Genomic DNA, 20,583 nt, shown 5'->3' with positions numbered 1-20,583 from the left:
GGAAACGGGGGCAGGCATATGGTTGCCTGGGTGGGGATGAGGAGGAGGAGGGGGGCGTGGGGGGTGGGGAGGGGGGTGTTGGGGGCAGGTGCTTCTTCTGGAAAGCCTCATATGACTGTCTGGGAAAAAGGCCACTTATGCAACAGAAAACCTCATAGAGTGCAACAACAGCGATGGTAACGCAACTGAAAAATCCAATTGTGTGTCTCGCAGTCTGAAATGATTTACATTCCAAAAGCCAACTGGATTCACAAGGGACTGGTTTTTGGAGAGGAGGCAAGAAACGGAGAGAGAGGGAGACGGATGTGCATTGTTGCTTCTCATGAAAAGTGTAGTGGTGCTGTAAAAAAGAGTTAGGCTAACCTCTAATTACTGGGTGCTTCCCCATGTCTGGCTATTGCACAGACGCTGATTTATCCTCCTTCCACTCCCTTAACTCGCACTCTCTCCTGTCATCCCATGCATTTATAGTGAAAATAAGTCGTGGCTGAAGGGTTAACTTATGTAAACGTTTGTTTCAGTGACTTTATAATGGGCTGATTGACTTGATGGTTTTTACAGTGATTAGACAGTTAGGGTATTATGTCACTTTAATGTCTACTAAACTCAAGTGGAGCAGGTGCCCAATTCAAAAAAAGAAGAAAAAGAAATCTGCAGTGCAAGTATTGCTGTCAGGGGAATAATGTATCACTCTCAATCTTGTATACTGGCACCACATTCCAACATACAGGAGCGTAGTCTTGACACTTATTTCCTTCCACATGACATCCAAACCACTGCTGTCCTACTTCCCTCCATTCCAGGCCTACTCCCCCTTTCCGTTAAACACACTCTTAACCCCCCTCCCCAAACACACACACACACACACACACACACACACACCCTCAGTCCCTTGCCAGGCCGACGGGGCTGTGTGCTATTAGAAACACATGTGGAGCACCAAAGTTTTTCTGCTTCGGTTGAGACAAACATGCATAAAGTTGTGGGAAGCAAACATACACCGAGTCCCAGAGAAAAACACACACCACCGACATGGCCACCATGGTCATGTACACAGTGCTCGCACTCACACACACACTACAGAGAGTAGAGGAATAAAAACAACTATATCTGTCAAGAAAAACTGTCTTCTTCCTGGAAAAAGGTCTGGCAGATGATTTTGGTAATAAAAACGCGGAAACGCAGGGAGAATCCCTGCATTACAAATTATATCCACGCAATGATGGATTTTTGAGTGGATTGAAAAGCTCGATGGGGACAAAGGCACTTAACTTCTGTGTGTGATCCATGGGTCTCACTGGCACAGACTTTCAATGCATCATCCTAAACAGAGGGGGGGGATACAGAAAGCCCTGCACTGTCCCGCAGCAGAATCTGCACAGAGCACAAAGCACACGTGGGGGTCAGGTAGCATGGCAGCTCACTCCTTACGACTGTAGAACTCATCAATACGACCACATGTTGATCTAAGAAAGGTTACGGAGGTTTAGTCGGATTTGCACCATTAGTCCTCTTGCCAATGTGGAGCCCAAATGGGACTGGATGTATGAGGGGGATGCACGGCTCTGGATGCATGAGCCAGCACGGACGCGTGATGAGGCGCAGAAAAAGACAAATGTGAAGATGCGATTGTATTCACACAGCTACCGCTAATGTGAATGACAGGTGCAGCCATTCACTGTGAACAGAAGCCCGTCCATCCGTTATCTAGAGTGACGGTGGGAGTAAAGCATTAATCCCCGAGGTGACGTGCGTGGTAAAGTGATAGAGATCATCCAGTGACAGAGAGGAATCGCTCTCTGTGGCTTAAGAAGGCCATTACTCTTAAAACAAATGTCAGCTTGACCTGCAAACAACTCAAACGGGGGACAGCTTTCAAAATTCATATTCTATGACTCAAGCAGGTGGACAGGGGATTCATCAAAGACGTCGATATTGTTACAGGCCCTGATGTAAACAGACACATCAGGCAACAAACACATGGCTTCACCTTGGACCAACCATAATAAAAAAAGCTTGAATGACGACATCCTCAACACAGGTCATCTTAGCTGCTTCTCAATGGAAATCTATTAGATCTTGAGGTAAAAATCAAGATCAGCCTCAAAAAAGCCATAACCATCCATCCTACTACTTCTTATACTTTATGTTACTCATTGACCACAGCCTAGATAGATGAAAGTGGTTATTACTTGTTCTTTAAGTACTGGCTAGTAGTGAATTCTGGTGGCCTACACGAAAAAAAGAAAATTTCCACTCCCCTTCCCTCCGCTGCTGAACTTTCCAGCTATATCTTTATTTCTGATTAGACTGACAATTTCATGTCCTATGAAATGTCAGGTAATAAAGTAAGAGTCCAAAGTAACATCTTCAAATGTCTTGTGCTGTCTGAGCATCCATCCAAACCTTACAGTGTCATAAAATGGAGAGAATCAGCAAATTCAACTGAGTAACTGGCAATTATTGTGCCGTTTTGCTTCAATTACTTCTACAATACATCAATAAATTACGACCATAATTGCATGTAGCAATCAAGTGATTGACTACGCTCTGCAAAGAGATAAGCAGTAGAGAGAGGATCAAGAAGAATTCATAGAGCAATAATGTATAAGCAGGCATATTACTGGTATAGCATTATTTGTGTTGTGGAGTTCCTGTCTAAATTTCTTGGACAAAAAGTGAAGCAACTAACAGGAACGCTCAAAGAGTCAATAAGTTGTTGGAAAGGAGACACAATTAGACGTTCAACATTTTGCCAAGTACACTTTTTTGCTTTCCTTGCCGGGAACTAGGGGATAATTTATACTACTAACGTCTATGTTACAAATATGAATCCAAGACTGAAAACCAGCACCTTTAAAGGTCACTAATTAAGACTTTGTATGGATGAGACAACCATGATACAAAGTGTAGTAAAATATCAACCTTTTTTTTTTTTTTTTTACAGGGGGTTGTGTGTCTGACTATTTCTTGACTGGGACCACCTGCCAGGCAATCAACAGAATAAATGACTGGTGCCAGCCAAGAAAAAGTCTAGTACATAGGCCTCTGTAAAACGGCAAACTGATGTTTTCATACCTCAGTTTTTGTGTAGATTACACAAACGAGATTCAGGATCTTAATTAATGAGCTTTAGATGCGTTGATAGGCAGATTTTGTTACCTTTGGACGGAGCCAAGTTCCTCAATTTCTACCCTACTCTACTGCGCCAAACAAAGTTAGCTTGCTTTAGCTTCATAACTTGACCTATGCTCATATAACTGGCGTCAATGTCCTCATTTGATTCTCTGAGAAAAAAAAAGCAAATAAGGCCGAACTACTATTTCAGACTATTCATGTAGATGCATATGTACAGTTTGTACAGTACGTCTGTGTCTCTAACAATTACAACCATAGGCTACCTTAATAGAATAGAATAGAATAGAATATAGCACCTAACACCTAGCACTGACTCTTCACATACACAAACACACACACACCTCATAGGTTAAGTCATGTGAAAGGTCAAATCCACAAGGGTCAAGAGGATTTCTCAGTCTTCTTACTCATTGATCACAGTGTAAAAAGATAGTAACACCAGTAGCTCATACTCTTTCAAACATTCACTTCCATATTTGCAACCCACAGAGCAAAACTTCATTTCAGAGTCTTTCATCCTCTACTGGCTTTCAGAAGACTGATGAAATAAATCTATTCTATGACTGTGTGAATGCAACAGCTACCATTTGAAAATGGCCCTTGCAAAACAGCCTGAAATGAAACAATATACTGTAAGAGTAGACATTCATCTCACTGGTAGGTATTATATACACCATTTTCAACCAAGAGTTTAATATTTTCCTTGGTTTATTTTTTCCCTTCTTCCAGTGCAATCTCGTGACATTTTCCATTTCATTTAATCCAGTCTTGTTAAGATTTTTCGGAGGTGTTGAAGTCATTCAGGAGAGTTGGTTTACTGTCTGGCTCTGACAGACTAATGGCAGCTGCTCCGACGGGGTCCAAGTCTAAACACAAAACAGGAGGAACCGTCCGCTCCTCCACACGTGTCCCACAAATCCTGACTTTACATATGTAAAGGAAAATAAACACCTTTTGCTTCCCCTGCCTTGTCTCTCTGCCTCACTTCTGCTCTGTCTCAGTCATGTGAGGGTGTATAAACATGAGCCTCTGTGGATCAGTGCGCACAGAGACAGGATATGAGAGATTCCCCTCACCTCTCCCTTTTGAACCTGCGTCAGACAGTGAAAAGTGGCTCCTCTCCAAAAAACTAGCCACAGAGGGGTCAGCTCTGCTCCGCTCCGCTCTGCTTCGTGCCTGTTGATACAGATCCAACCTCATCATCCACAGCTGAGGAAGGAGAACTCCCTCGCTGCTCTGGACGGACAATCATAACACAAGTGTCCACGTCAGAGCACGGTTGTGATTGCACATACCGTACACACAAACATGCAGACTCTCACCCAGACCTCCACCTTTTAAACTCCTGGGTCCAGTCTGCCTGAGGCCGAGAGGAGGTTAAACAACAAGGGAAATCAAACACACTGGAAGGAGGTTAGACTAAGGCCCTGGTACAGATGAAGACAGAGAATGAAAGTAAGAGAATGTGGCGCTGGAGTATGAAACAATAAGTCAATTAATTGATTAGAAAACTGACTGAAAATTAAAACTGAGTCACATTATCCACTGCTCTTTGGATTTTAGACTGTTTGTCAGGCAAAACAGACAATATTTGCTTTATCAAAGAGAAATAATGATGGGTGCTTTTTATATTAATGGAATAAAGATTATCTGATTTCTTTTGTGAACTTTCAACAAATTAATCCAAAATATGTGATCTGTATCAAAACTGTAAGAATTAAATGCTGCTGCCTTTTTGCCTTTGGAAGTGTATAGACCTATAGATTAAAAAAAATGTGAATAAATGGAAAAACTAAGTTGAAGCTGTTCTGGGGAGTCGTGGTGGAAACGATCAGTAAAAACATTCACACCAGCTGAGAAACAGGCAGCAACTGCAGGAATCCTCAAATTGGAGCAATGTAATATCACCTGTTGGTCCCATTTAAAAAACCCAAGTCAACAAGTCTTTCCTCACAGCCATGTCCTTGATGGAGGAAGCAGATAAGGGATCAAACTTAAGAGGAGAAGGATAAAGAGGAAGTAGAGGTGTGGTAAGGAGGAGTCTGGATGGATGGAGAGGTGTTTCATAAGCCCTGCCACCACATCCTCCACCTCAGACTGCCAGATCCCATGCAGCTGCTTGGGAAGGAGAAGCTCTGGGGCTGATTCAGGGGCTTAAGAAGAAAAAAAAAACATATACATATATAAAAACGCCAGAAAAGGGAAAAAGAGGAAGACATTTTTCATCTGAGCAGTGGACTGTTCACTCTCACTCGGCTTAGCTCAATTACCTCCCTTCCTCGTATGTGAGCTTCCCCACTTAGATGTGTGTAAAGGAGGACTCAGATCAAGGGGCTTCTAGACTGTGTAGGTGAAAGAGCATGAGAGCACCGGCTCTAACGCACTGTGACCATATGCTACACTCAATCAGGTGATGTTCCAAGTGCCTGAGTCAAAACTGTCAACCTCACTTACACCTATCCCGCCACAGTCCTGGTACCACCACATTAATAAATTACTATCTAATAGCCCATCTCAGGCCCATTACTCAAACTCAAATTGCAGCAGTTAAGATCAAATCTGAGATCAGCTCACAGCGCTTTTGATCAGAAAAAATAAAGGGCTCGCCATAAAAAAATTTAAAAAAGCCATCATTCTCACCGCAGCTCTGCAGCTCATAAATGTCATATGGCTGGATTGGTGTGATGGGGGGAGGGGGGCATGGAGAGGGGAGAGAGAGAGGGGGGTTGTACAGTAAAGAGAGGGGAGAAGAGTAAAAAGAGAAACTGAGACGCAGCTGTGTAAAGCAGTGCTAATCTTAGCACGCCATCTAGTGGTGCCAGGCGGTATCAATCACAAACAAAGGCCGTCCTTAGAGATTGAAATGTAGACACCCCTGTCAAAACGACAAACATCACTTGATGATGAAATACAGTTGGAGACTTGATTAAAACGGCTGCCCTGTGTGTTTTCACATACTGAATACAAATCGGCACCATGACAGCACGAACGGCTTCTACTGGGACTTGGAGCTTGGAACAAGTCGGCTCTCTCACAAAGTCCTGAACAAACTCTTGCTGATGTTAATTAATACTCCTTCGTTTTTTCAGTGCAGAATAAAGTCATTTTTCACGGCGCAACTTCATCCCCCCGCAATCTGAATCGCGCTGATTTCATGCTCTGTTCGGCTGGAACCCAAAAGGTGCTGACTCAGCAGACAACTTGACAGAGTGGACCAAAGAAAAGATTAATGTGGTGCACAAGAAAAAAAAATTAGTCAATGGTCCACATACAGATTTTTAAATAAAAAGTTAAGGCCAGCATAACCGTTTCAAACAGGTGCAGTGGTGTGGATGTGGGTTGGTCCGATGCAGAGTTAGACACACCTCCACTCCACCTCCTGACTCCAGTCCAGCCTCCCCACCGTGGTGCATCCTCTCACATCCCACACTAATGTGATATCATGCCCACCAGAAATGCCTTCTGAAGGCTGCCTAATGAATATATAGCACAGAGAGACCCCAATTAGTGGGCCAGCTAAAGGAGGGGGGGGCCGCGGGGCTGCCAAGCCATACCACATAAACAAACTTATCTTGACAGGGTCGCTTCAGCAAAGGGGGGGGAAGATAGGCGGATAGCGAAGGAGGCTGAGAGAAAATGAATTACCTTCCTGACACACGTTAAAGCCAATCACCGCGGCGCATCCTTTGCCGCTCCCGCGTCCCAAATCCCTGCCGCCACCGTTGCGTTTCATCTGCCAGTGTTAGTATGCATACAGGCCGCGCGCCAGCCTCCAAATGTATTCATTTATTCAGAGCCCCTCGGAGAAATCACAGTGTCTTGTTGTCCTTTTTCCCTGGCTGTCCAGATGGAATTTGCGTGAATAACATCAGTTTAGTGAGGCAGAAAATAAGTACAGGCTAGCACAGCGGAGGGGACTAGATTACACCCTCTCCCACCTCCCCAAAAACAGGATGGAAAGACAAGTGTCACCTTCATATACTCTTTTCTCCCTCTTTGTCTGCCTTTCTCATTTTCTTTTCAAGTTCTATTGAAACTCTGCAGGCGGGGGGCGAAGCTTAAAGTAAGAGATCTATACCACTTTCAGCACAATTATTTTGTGTTATCATGCACTGCAGGTTCAATTAAACAGAAGATCATGAATCAAAGAACTAGAGCGGCTTTCTCATTACAAAAAGGTGAGCGGCCATCAAGGGAGTGCAGCCCGATGCTCATTTATCCTTGTTTTGTTTTGCATTTATAACGTAACTAATTGCATTAATTAATCAGATGTACTTCCAATAGAAGGGAGTGCGTCTTGAACAAGGGAGATGAAAGAGTAATTGAGTAAAAAGTAATTGAATGAGATGAAAGTGAGGGGAAAAAAACTGTAAATCAATATTTCCAACTTCAATAAAGCCCAAGAGAAATTAAACTGTCTTCAGTCAGAGCAGAAGGAAACTCTCAATATTAGTCCGGCCTATCAAAAAGAATTCACTATGCAGCCTTTGAGGAGTCGTCTAATTGTCTTTAGTATAAACTCGTGAAATTGATTTCAATAAGATCTGGAAGATGTTCTTCACTTAACCGTACAAACTGAACTTAACCACAGACGGACGAACAGAATGCATGTGATCTGCTTTGTGCAATTGATCATTATCACAAATGAGTGACAGGCAGGTAAGAAGTGAGTGAGTGAAAGACAGAGTGGAGGAAGAAAAAAAAAAACATCTGAATGAATCCTACCTCTCTGAGAACTGTGCTCCCGAATCCTCTGTACAAGCCCCGAACACCCTGCTCGGAGAGAAACACACAATTGTCACACACACGCACACTTGATTTAATATCATCTGACTGGTTTTGATTTGATCAACTGAAAATATAAGAAGCCATTAATATTTACTGGATAGCAGACACCGTATCAAAAAATACATCATATTTATCCAAGCTGAAGAGACAAACATTTTTACAACAACCTATGGCCTGTGGTCAAACTTTATATGTGCAAAATATAGGATTAAAGAATAATGAAGCCAGTTTTTACAACCTTCTAACTTTTATAATTATGGGCTTTTCCATTTTGCACATCAAAGTAGCTGCTGATGACTTGGTTAGGATGAACATGTTGGTATATTCAAGACAAAACACCTGTCAGATGGTTTAACATCAACTGAAACCCTGATTTTAGACCTGACTGAGACCCTGGTGGCAATTTTACCTTTCCAAAGCAGACAACTGGGTCCACAATACAGGAAAGACTGTGCAACAGTGTATTGCTATTATTCCCAAATTGATGCTTTCCAGATCTTTTGAGTGTGGCCTTCAGTTGCAGAGCTGATTTTCTTTTCAGATATGTTAAAATGTTCTTTTTCAGCACATCCTCAACCTTCCATATTTTGTGTGTAGTCCTTAGGTGAGATTTCTTTGATCTTCTGACTACCTCTTTGCCCAACAGTGCTATAATCACCAATAGGAATGATGACCAAAACCACACACAAAAAAAGTGCCTTTGATTGCTATGTACCTCTTCTTTGAGTGTACCCAGTAGTATGCGGTAGGTGGTGGATGATGGAGAAGCCTGCGTCCTCTGTTTGACCACCTCTGTGGGGACCCGAATCAGACACGCCACCTACAGGACGGAGAGAACCAAAAACAGCACATTACTACAATCTCAATATATAAAAGATGCATCTCAATAAATTAGAATATCATGGAAATTTCCAGTAGTTCAAGTCAAATAGCCCCAACCAAGTGTTGAGTACATATAGGTAGATGGACATACTTTTCAGAGGGCAACATTTTCATATTAAAAATGCCTTTGAAATTAAAAACTAAATAAATAAAGACATGAAATGTTTCATTCTGTATGTAATGGATCTATATAATGTATTAGTTACACTTTTTGAGTTGAATTACTGACATAAGCAAACTTTTCCATGATATTCTAATTTATTGAGATGCACCTATTGTATTTGCCTCTTGAGGACTTTGTATAGTGTATACACAGTTTGGCATAAATTTGCAGGTCGGTGTGTGTGAACAGAGACTCATCACCACCTCGCACACTGCTCCACTAGGTGCTGTACATGATGCTAGCCCCCGTGTATGTCTCTGCTATGTGGCAGGTGGCCATGATATGTCACAGCCGGAGGAGAGCAATTACATGGAGCTGGCAGGTTAACAAGTGCTTTAGTTAGTGTGCAAGTGGGCCAATTAACAAAACCGGTCCACGTAGCAGACATGACACCTGAGCACCAGAGAAAAAGGTCATCGCACCGACTGTGTGTCTGTGTCCAAACAACACGCGCTTCCATCAAACACACTGATAGGTCCAGACACTCCTGCACTGCACACCCCAGTAACCACACTTCCCACTAAAAGTTACAACTCATCCACCATATGTCAACAAAAATATGGACTGCCAACAGCTAGTGAAGATAGACATGAATATTTATGCTTCATAACTCCCATCGCCCTCAAGGCAGGCAAGCAGGCACAGCTGCCCACCTGGCGACTTGATTTCCCATTTATCCTGCATCGGAGCAGAAGCACTGGCTAACGGCAAGCAATCTTACAGAGCGATTGGTGAGCCACCCCCCCTGCTGTGACTCCCCTCGGTCATACAGATGCCAGTCTGCCGGTGCCACCCTCGCCCCACCTCACCGACGTAAAGCCAGCAGAGGAGCAAAGAGGGAGGAAGAGTGATGGAGGCAATGCAATAAAGATGAAATGCATCCCCCTTTTTTGTGTTTCACCCCTTCTCCATTCAGCGATACATATATGGGAACCCCGGCAGAAGTTTTTTAGCGGACGGACCCCGGAGGATAAAGTTCTGCCGCTGTGTTCTGCGAGTGGGGAGAAAAGGCGACCACGACAGCTGTTAAAGGGCTCATCTCTGTCAGCTGCTCGTCCTCTCGGTCGTCTCCTCTACCAGACACCAAGGACGCCTCATGAGCGAGAACGTGAATTTATGAGGAGCACAAAGGAGAAGGGATAAGTCAGCAGTGCTGCAAGGCAAGTGAAATCACAGACCAAGCAGAGATCACATATGAACTACACAGGCAAAGTTTTTGCTCTGTATCTCTAGAAAAAAAAACACATCCCGTAAACTATCAATTACTTTTTAAATCTTTGTATTTGTCTCTATCTTCACTGTGTCACTTTAGCTGCAGGCCAAAGCAAATAGAGAAACCTCGTTCTCTGAGAGCAAAAACAAAACATCTGAATGAGTGTCTATGGAGACTTCAGTGCTATGCTCATTGGTATTTCAGGTGAGTGTGACCACGTTCCAGCTGCAACCCAACTACGGTGCAACAGTACCACCAAGTGGCCGAACTTTCCCCTGCATCGCTCCCCTGTGATAACTACTACTACGCTGGCTGCATCCATCTCAGAGATCCCATTTACCCTCCCTTTGGTCAAGTTACCATTTATAATACATTGTATATCATGTTTTCCCCAAACCAATTCTCCAAAGGAGCAGAATAAGCCAGCTAAACAGAAAGAAAGTGGCTATGACAAGTAATTACTGACGTAATTGGATGGGGGGCCTGGAGTGGAGACGGCCTTTCCTCTCTTGTCACTGCAGAGGGGAAGGCAGAATGAGGCAGAGATTATACCAAATAAATTAGGGACATTGTTTATTTGGGAGTAATTTGTGCGCCAGGGGGTGGAGAGAAGGATGTTGAGTGAATAGAAGATGAAGTGTGCAGCCTCTGAGGCCATCTCAGATCTCAGCAAATGGGGGAAACAGTGGTGATGAATCGGGCCATGATAAAATAAGGCTGGGGCGAAAGAAAGTCTGGATCATAGAGTCACATCGTGCCTGGTGATGTAGAAGCAGTACGCTATCATGTTAGAGAGAATGAAAGAAAAAAAAAGGGAAAGAAAGAAGGAATACAAGCTGTAGGAAGGGGCCCCTCATTAAAAAGCAATCTTGTTGCCTCACGTTTAGAGGAGGGCTGTAGGTGGAAGGCTGACAGGAAGAAAGACGCCTGTTTCCTCACCTACTTTGCTCGCCCTTCATTCTCAGCGCTTTGGCTTGTAAACTTATGATAAACCCGTTGGCGGTCTTTTAAATTCCTGCTACCATTCATCTTTATTTACAAGCTGTTGGATCCATCAGGCGGTGTTAATTAGGAGGCTGTCTGCCTGTGATTGGAGCCTTTCAGTTTCCCTTGGCCTGCTGTTGTTAATCCAAATGACAGAGCGTGTTTTCAATTTCCAGCAATGGCCGCCAAACAACGCAGTACGGAGCCGGTGCTCAATCACTGGCAAAACAACAGTAAGGAATGGGAAATTAGCGGTGACTCGCAACACATTATCGGCATAGCCAGCGAATCTATCTGCAAATGGAGTCATAACATCCCTCTGTCTTCCGCTCCTTTGCCCCCCCCCCGCCCCCATCCCTCTATTAGATGCTCATGGCCATCAGGACACAGTGGTCAGTCAATCAGGGCTGTTATTACTCTTCTGCATCACAGAGAGACAACAGGTGAGAAAAAGAAAAGTATTCAGGCTGCAACTGGTTTTGGGTCTTAATTATTTGGGGTTATTTGTCATTACAATGTACTGCATTCACCAGCAAGTTGCCAAAGAGGAAGTTCTGCAATCACACATATAAAGAAACTGACGAGCAAATAACTGAGGGAAAAATCCAATTAAAAATGTGCAATGTGGTGATAACTGAGCAGAATGTAAAATTATTTTCATATAAGTGCCAGATAGAGCCTGACTTTAACAATACCCAAACCAATGGAGAAATTACCTCCATCAGAAAGGTTTGTTTATCTTGACTTAAACTTTTACTAAACACATCTCAACATGTCACCACAATGATGATGAAATGTGTTCAGGAGCAGAAATACCCTAAAACCATGTTCATATGTCGTTACACTAACCTGTGTCGGGATAACAGAACCTTCGCATCACAAACATCACATCTGAAATCTCAGTGGCAACACGGTAAAGCCTTTGTAGCCACAATATGTACGAGCATCAAATTCCCATGACTTTTCTAGGTTCCTGATCATAAGCCTATTCCTGGAAATGCATCATAGTAGCAAAGACAGACTGAAATATGAGACGACAAAGGAAGAAGCCAGGAGGAGAGGGAAGAAAAAAGGTCATGGAGAAAAGGGGAAGAGATGAGGACACTGTGTGTGTCTCCAACTTTGAAACAACAGCCAATAAATCACAGAGCGTGGCGCTGCTCAAAGGCGATGCATGGATTATTTCTCAGTGCCAAGTTAAGTGGCTGCCAGTTTCTCCCCCCCAAAAAAACTCCTCCCCTGTGCTACCTCCTTCTTTCTGTCCCCCTATCTTGTCATGTCACACTGTATTTTCCAGTACATCCTCCCACAGACGCGTGGTGGTGAGGCGGGGGGTTTATAGATGCGGGAGAAGCCCGCCGCCTGGCCTTGACAAATGAGCTTTCAGGGCAGACGTCGAGCGAATGGGAATGAAGATAAATCTGATTTAATGGCTGGATAACAGCCTGCTAGAGCCTGACAGACGGCATCAGCTTACACATTCTTTATGGGAGCGTCCCACCATTGCAGTCACACAAACACCGGGACACTTCTGGCGAGGGAGGGGGAGGTTGGAGGGGGGGTATCTCTCTCATTGTCTTGACCCTCTTGTTATTTCCCTCTACAACTTCCGACTGTCCCCCTCTCCGTCTCTGCAGTCCTGCTTTTGTGTTCAAGATAAGCCAGGCGTTAAGTAGGTTAGAAATGGTAATCATGTTGTCATTTGAAGACCACTGTCCAAAAGTTGTAGTAAATTTACACCCAATATCCATGGACCATGTCTATTCCCACTACCTGAATTTTAATGATTGAGCAAATTAAAGCAGAAGTAAGTGATATATTTGTGTTAATATAAGTCTTAAATAGTTATATCTTCCGACAGCAATCACTTACATAGAGTGTTTGGTCTGAAACACGGGTCTCTCAGTCCCTCTGCTCTGCTCTGAGCCGAGGAGAAAACATTTATCGTATCCTACAGTTTTTATCCAATGAGGAGAGAGAACGGCATGCAGGGCTGTGTGTGCAGCCAAGGAACGCCGTGTATGTGGTGACGTAGCGACGAGGACTGTTATGGTGCGTTCAAGGAAACTCGTATTTTTCCAACCGTGAAGTGGTACCAGTTCGATCTGGTACGAGTTCAACGGTCGGAAGTTACGAGTGGCCGTTATAGTGACTTTCACCGGTAAAACAGGTCGGAAAAACACGAGTGGGTTGCCTGAAACGCTACAAAGGCGTAAGTTGTGACTTGAAGCTGTAATTTACGATTTCAAAAGCCTGCCTGGAACGCAGCATTAGCGAAAACGACCGGACCACTTACTTCTGCTTTAAGATCAATAATTTATTTTGAAAATAATTATATTATAATCCTCCTGTATTTCAAATACAGAGTGGGTGAAGCTTGTTGTTTCAGTGCAGGCAGATCACCCATCATAAATCACCCTAAAGGCTTGACTATAAAGAATTGTGAACTGTGTGTAAGTGTTCTCTTTTCTTTCTTTCAATTCCCATCTCATATATTCATGCAGAATAAAATTCTGACCTACAACTTCCTCTGGTACGATCATAATAGACTTTGAATGTAGTCCACATCTCGTGAGTTAGTGCCAAGTCGAGCGCATCTTCCACAGAGGGAGGCTTGGGGATGGGATTAGCAAAGCACTAAGTCCCATCAAGCTTCTGTTGCGAATGTTGCAGAGTGGAAACAGTTGGTAAAACACAACTAAATGGACTCCTGGGGAAAGGATCACAGGCTGATGAGGAGGCAGAGTTGGGAAGTCAGTAAAAGACCGAATATAAGTTCTTCTTCTTCAAGCTCCATGTGTGTCAAAGCCTGCCAGCACCCAGCTGCTCCCAGGAAGAGAGACAAGAAGGAGGAAGAACTACAGAGAAACACCCCAAGAAACCAAGTCGCCCTGTCGTCCTACACTGCCAGAACAGCTAGAGTACAAGAGAGTACGAGTTAGAGTACAACAAGGAGTGGAAGATGAAATATTATGCTATTGAAAATCTGATGGAGTCATGTTGGCATCCATGTGGTTTGTGCTTCAGCTTTGGACTGAGGTTGAAGAGAGCAGAGAACTTCAATCCAATACATTATATCAGTCTCACACACTGAACAAGGCGGGAGGCGGGACTACACTACACAACGGCCATTACGTCTCAGTGCAACTAGAATATTAAGCCCAAACGATTGGTTTTAAGGTGAAAAGTGACTAGCAGCATTAATTACAATCTATTTGCCATGTAGTTTGAATAAAAATCAGCCAATGATGATCAGCAGCCAATCAAATGAGACAACCCAATATATGAAGGGGGCTGCAACTATCTACAGGTACTGGTATCAGGTTATATGTCAGCTCTTTTTTTTTATTGTTATTCATCTGTAACAAACATTGTATTGTCTGACCCACCATCCTAAAGTTTTCAAAAGGTGGAAACTTTTAAGAGCATACACCTTCAAACTCAAGACATACTATGCTTGATAAGCAAATTAAACAATTGCTCAGAGATTATTTTCTCATTAATCAATTTCCTGTTTATCAGCTAACTGATTAACCATGTGATCACTATGGCGACAGACAAAACAAATCTATTGCACCTAAGCTACTCCGGTTGCCACCACTTCTGTTAGACCCTCAGTGCAATAACTTTTAATTAAAAGTCACAAGCAGTGAGTGAGGAGACGCAGAATCGTATGTGGCAGCAGTTGCATCATAGCACAGGCAATTAGGGCCTTGCATGCAACTCGGGGGCAGCACTAAGGTAGACCTTTCATTGCTAAGCCTGAAGATTACTCCCTTTGAACAAGACGTATCCAGTTGCCAGAATGCGGAGGGATGCCGCCCCTGCTCTGCTCAGCTCAACTCTGAGGATTTAAGTGTTTGATGTGCTCAAATCCAGAACAGCAGGAAAGGGGTTAAAGGTAGCGGCAACCTCAGGCTCACCTCTTACACTCATCTGTGCTGTGCCATAGAGAAAAAGTTGAAAAATGTGCAGGCTTTTAAGTGTGCTCCTACAGTATCACCCAATCATGGTTGTGTTTATCATGACAACAAGATGATCCAAAACAGGTGAAATGCTTATTGAATTTGCACCAACTCCGGGAGTAACATGATGTCCTCTCCCCAACGCTCACACGCCAAGACGCAGATCAACTCAGCACAGCAACGACCCTCCCATGTGGGATAATCCCATTTCATAAACATGCAAAACTTGGCTAAATTACATCCATCCAAAAGCAATGAATACTGAAAACCTGGTATTTCGCAGAAAACCAGGGTGGTATAGGCAGGGGGGGGGCATCGCTCTTTCCATACCCCTCATCCATTCATGCCAGCGCGAATACCCATGGCCCCCATATGGCTCAGATTCTGTGGTTGACTGCGAGTGATTGGGAGAGGATGGGCTGAGGAAATTGCGCCGCTCCTCGTTACTTTCAAGCTCGAATTCCCCTGACTAAATTGGCAGAGTCTGGGGGCCTGAGCTGGGAAAGTAGATGAGTCAATAGGCAGTAATGAGAGCTTATTTACCCAGCTGGTGAGGGGAAATGCTGGGACAGTGCTGAGGAAGCCTCTGTAACTCCCCCAGCTGGACCGTGGGGGCCTAGAGCCAAAACCACACATCCACCCCCTCCTCCCCCGCTGCCCCCTTGTATAGTTTGTCTGTGAAATTTGAAAGGCAATAACTTTAGCGCAACGTGGGGCTCATTTGGGAGTTACATTCAGTGGGAAAGAAGCAGCAAGTGGAACGGAAGAGCAACAACAAGTGCGTAGGTCAGTGGGCCTTCTAAACATAGGACGGCTGAGATTCAATTAAACACGCACAAACGGCACGGCTTTAAGGTTTACTGGAAGAGAGAAATTGGAGAACAAAAGTTGGGAGAATGAGGGACACGAAGACTTACTACTTCACCCAGGGAGGCCGCCAGCATGTGAGTGACAGGTGCCGCATGTGGCGCTGCGAGGGCTCCGCCAGCGCCAAGCAGGGACTTTGTGCATTCGTAGGTGACAAAGAAAGCAGCAGCTGAAACCAAGCAGAACCACAGCCATTTAAGGCCCATTAGTCAACCAGCATACAGCAATTAATATCCCTCACTACCACTGACAAGGGAGACACTGAGGTGTGTGTGTGTGTGTGTGTCTGTGTCTACACACTATGTGCAATAGAGGTAAAAAGCTAAGAAAGTGTGTGTCCCTGTGGGGGAAAAGTTCAGGCTTTACTTTCATTATTCAAATAAATTCATCGTGCAGAAGAACTGAATTCAAAAGGAAACGGCATCGGATAAATTATATTCAAACCTCACAACATGTGACTCACACGTCTTTGTCTTAGTCGGTTTCTCTCTGACACCAGAGGGGTTCATGAAAAAGGGCTCAGGCTCTGGCCCTGGTCAGATCTGGCATTAAGATGCGTCTGGTGTGACTGTGGTCCGACCAGGAGTGGACAGCTCTTAGTACGTCAGTTCACACCTGGTATTAGAACCAGTTTCCATATGTGTCTCAAGTGACCACTTGTGATCCGGTCTCACTTCCCCCGCTCTATGCAAATAAACCCGTATGTGTTTTTGGTTTTTAGCTAGTCCAACTATGACAGACAGGGCCATTGTCAGTGTGTTTGTTTGTGTATTTGTGTGTATGTGTGTGTGAGAGAGACAGAGAGGGAGAGAAAGAGGGAGGGAGGGGCTGAGTGAATCACTGCACTGCACACAGCTCTGAAATGAAATAAGACTGAAATTGTGAAAGGCTTTTGGTTCATTATGAAACTGTGACAGAGGACGTCAGTTGAGTAGATGACCCTGTTGTGTGGCCCAGACCACCTCTCACTATTACAAATTTGTGTAATACTTAAAGAGAGTCACCTCAATCCAAGGTGATTCTTGAAAATAATTCAGTATATTGGACATAATGTGGTGATAGGTGATGGCCTTTAATAAGTTTGTCAGTATGTTGGATATATAATCATGTACAAAGAAAAAGTGTTCAATATGTTGCTTTCAATATAAAAATCTAACTCCTGGCTTTTCCTGTAAATCATACATTACCATAGATATGTTTCCTCATTCAAAACATTCTTAAAGGTGTACAGAAAAGAAAATTGAATTTAAGCCCACTCTGGGTCATAAAATTAGTGTAATAACTCATCTATCAGACGATGTAGGCCAAACTTTGTGCAAAATTCTATTTTTGAGTAAATCCGGGATGAAAGTGTGTATTTTTTTCTTCGCATTGGATAATGCAGGCGCACGGATTATACGTCAGCCTGTACACGATTCACCAGCCACTGATATTGGATCCGTAATCCGTCATTCAAACGTCTGAGACACGCACACACACGCGGAGCTCGGGCTCGCCCCAAGCTTTGAATATCCCGCCCGCTCGATAACGACCAATCAAATTCGTTTTCCTTACTCGGGTAAACTCGTGTTGCAGCTCGTGACAACTCGGCGCGACAAACAGGACAAACGGCCATTTCTGTACACCTTTAACAAGAAACAAATATGCATGTATGATATAATATAATGTAAAACAGAACTTTTTCACAACATGAACTGATTTAATGAGGATGCAAGCTGAGAACTTCATAATACAAAACAAAGCAAAGAACGAAAACTAATTTGATTGTGAACTTTCAAAGTGGTCAGAGCGATCCAGCACTCTAACTCATTATCACTGCACTGTGACTCGAGGCGCGAGAAGTAAACAAAATAAATTAATGTGCAACAGTGAAATGAAGCTCCAAAACATCCAACTCAAACACGTTGTGGACATTATAACCAACACAGTGCAGTGTTGAGTCTCAGTACATTGTTCAGTGTGTACCTCTGAGAAAACGTCCTTCACATACAACATACATCCAGCTATCAAAATGAGTGTCTTACCATTGGGGAAAGAGCCGACAGCAGCAGATGGGACCCCGGCGTAGATGCCCCTGAAGCCCCCTGCCTTGTAGAAGCCTTGCTGACTCTGCAGTCTGGTCTTAATGGTGTCCAGGGGGAAGAGGGTCAGATCAACACACATCCCCGCACAGCCTCCCGCCTGGGGAGAATCAAATCACTTTGTAAGACACAGAGCTGAAGATATACTCACTTGGATTCCAGTGGTACAAAGATTCAGATATCTTACTCAGACCTGAATTAATTGATTTTGTCGGCCACTTGAGGGCAGCACAGAAACCGACAGACAAACAGAGAAAACTAACATCATAGTTGTTGTTATTGTTCAATCAAAATCATGCATTCAACAGACACACCATATTTTTGGCCAGCAATGTTAAGTCCAAAATTCATACTTCTTTTAGCTTTCTATCACTCTGCAGGGTTTCTACCAAATCCTGGGGGGGAACTCTGCCAAATGCTCCACTATGATCTAAACACTACATGGTGCTGGGTAGACAGACAGATAGCTGCACAATCAAAACAATAAGCTGCTTTAGGGGAACACAGCTGTCTAGATCCATGAGAATGGCACCCTGTGTGATCAAGATTTGATTGAAACTTTTTTCAATTTGTCTGTGAACACAAACTAGAAATGTGTTTTCAAACTATTTACTGAAATTGGGAGCATTTTAAGGCCCGTTAACGCCAAAATGATACAAAGACGTGCTTTCAATCATTGATGTGTGTGTTAAAGAAAGAAAGAAAGAAAGAAAGAAAGAAAGAAAGAAAGAAAGAAAGAAAGAAAGAAAGAAAGAAAGAAAGAGAAAAATACATGCATGCATCATTATGGCTCAAGTCTGGAAGTAAATGAGATATATGCTGAAAGATGCTGTAATGTTTGCTTATTTGTTTGTTACTGCTATTTTGTAAACCCTGGTAATATAGAGTGTCCTCAGACTGATAATGTACATTATGTGTGTCTATTTCTGTTCACTTACTCTCAGTGCTGAGCTATTTCATTCCTCATGACTTATTGCAAGCACAAGTGTCAGAAGCTCCAGGTAACTTTAAACACACTGAGAATAGTAAATAAAACCAAATAGAACTGGTTAACTTGACTGACAGCACATCTGTGATAATCTTCATAATAACAAAATTAGCTATTCTATTCCCCTTGAAATCAGACTGTTTTCAAGTTTGTACAGTTGCTGAGCTAAGAAAAACCTGAGGATCATTAAGAGCAATTAAAAGGTCATTTGTGTGTGCACGAGGCTTCAGAGGTGCACGTGATCTAACTGTGTTCCTTTCTAGTCTGATAATGTATTTTCCATAGAGGTTCATACTTTTTTAGTTCATATACTCAACAAGAAAACAGTCTATAGCTTAAGCTCTAGTTGTATACTGTGTTCATTCATCGGGGTGATGAGCTGTGGTCACAGGAGAAGCTGCCTGGTCACATTATTGGCTCGTATTAGAGCAGTTACCACGGAAACAGCAGCTTACCACCAGCGACGCCACGAACTCTCGTCTCTCCATGTTCCGCTCTCTGTCTGTCACCGGTCCGCTCCGTCAAACCCACAACTCCTTAGCATGGTTTGACACTGCACCCAAATCAAAACATGCCTGTCAAGGACGCTGCCATATTGCTTGGAGTACTTCCGCGTTACGCCGTGACGCACGCTAGTCACGTGACGTCGAATGCCTTCGAGAGAGTGCTGCTGGTTTCACTGGCGTCTCTCACAGAAGAGTGTGTAACCGAGGAAGAAATAAACACAATCTGACTGCAGCCACCCCGTCGTACCAGTTATTAATTAAAAAAAAAAAGTGCTGACATATTTTAATATCTAATACAAGAATTCTACATAATAATATTTGTATATCATATATTTTTCATTCATTTCATTTCGTTTTTCTTTTCTTTTCCTATCTTATAATTTTGTGAAAACACAGAAAAACCTGAAACTACTTTGGTCTTGGAATTGTTTTCTGTTTCTTTTACATGAATATACATTTTTATTTATTAAATGAAATATTATTTATTATTGCCATTAGGTAGCGTTGTCTATAGCCTATGTATTCTTGTTTTCTCTTAAAACTATGTATAGAAGTCAAAATGTGATTCTGTGACCTACCTTCACATAAACTTGTGTTGCCATTTCATAACCGTAGGACCTTATAGTCTTGCATCAAACCCTCTCCCTTGTGATGCTGTGGACTGAGTGTGCTCAGGTGAGTGTGTTCTTTTCCAGTGACACGCCGACTGGGTTATTTATGGGCTGATATCAGCCAGGCAGCTCTTCCTATTAGGAAAGAGCAGGCAAGGGGCCATCACCTCTTTATTCAGCCCGGACCCAATGATGTCTGGGCTGAGTGCGCCCAGTTTGAAGCTCGGTGCCCGTCATCCATCTTGTTGAAGCGGGTCTCACAGGGATCCCATTGGATGTGAGCCCCAGCTGGATCTCGACTGGGCTGCTGTCTCTGCTGTCTCGATCTGTATTAGGCCTTAGGATGGCAATAGCATCACTTACACTCTACTTTTCATTATTTTATTGTCTTGGTGCA

General features: G+C 43.4%; 1 protein-coding gene across 1 annotated transcript in view; it reads right to left on the bottom strand.

Annotated features, from left to right (window-relative positions):
* slc25a26 (solute carrier family 25 member 26) overlaps positions 1-19,690 on the bottom strand; it is a 54,810-nt gene extending 35,120 nt beyond the window's left edge. Inside the window, exons 1-5 of the mRNA XM_085776143.1 lie at positions 19,525-19,690; positions 18,025-18,181; positions 16,051-16,169; positions 8,642-8,746; positions 7,864-7,911 (exon numbers count right to left, since the gene is read on the bottom strand). Of these exons, the coding sequence (XP_085632269.1) occupies positions 7,864-7,911; positions 8,642-8,746; positions 16,051-16,169; positions 18,025-18,181; positions 19,525-19,557 (462 nt within the window). The 5' untranslated portion in view covers positions 19,558-19,690. The remainder of the gene's footprint in view (positions 1-7,863; positions 7,912-8,641; positions 8,747-16,050; positions 16,170-18,024; positions 18,182-19,524) is intronic.
* Positions 19,691-20,583: the final 893 nt, after the last annotated feature.

This window comes from Trachurus japonicus, chromosome 5, assembly GCF_045865225.1.
Source record: "Trachurus japonicus isolate A0001 chromosome 5, Traja_1.0".
Classification (NCBI taxonomy): Eukaryota; Metazoa; Chordata; class Actinopteri; order Carangiformes; family Carangidae; genus Trachurus; species Trachurus japonicus.
This window is presented reverse-complemented; position numbering and strand designations above follow the sequence as displayed.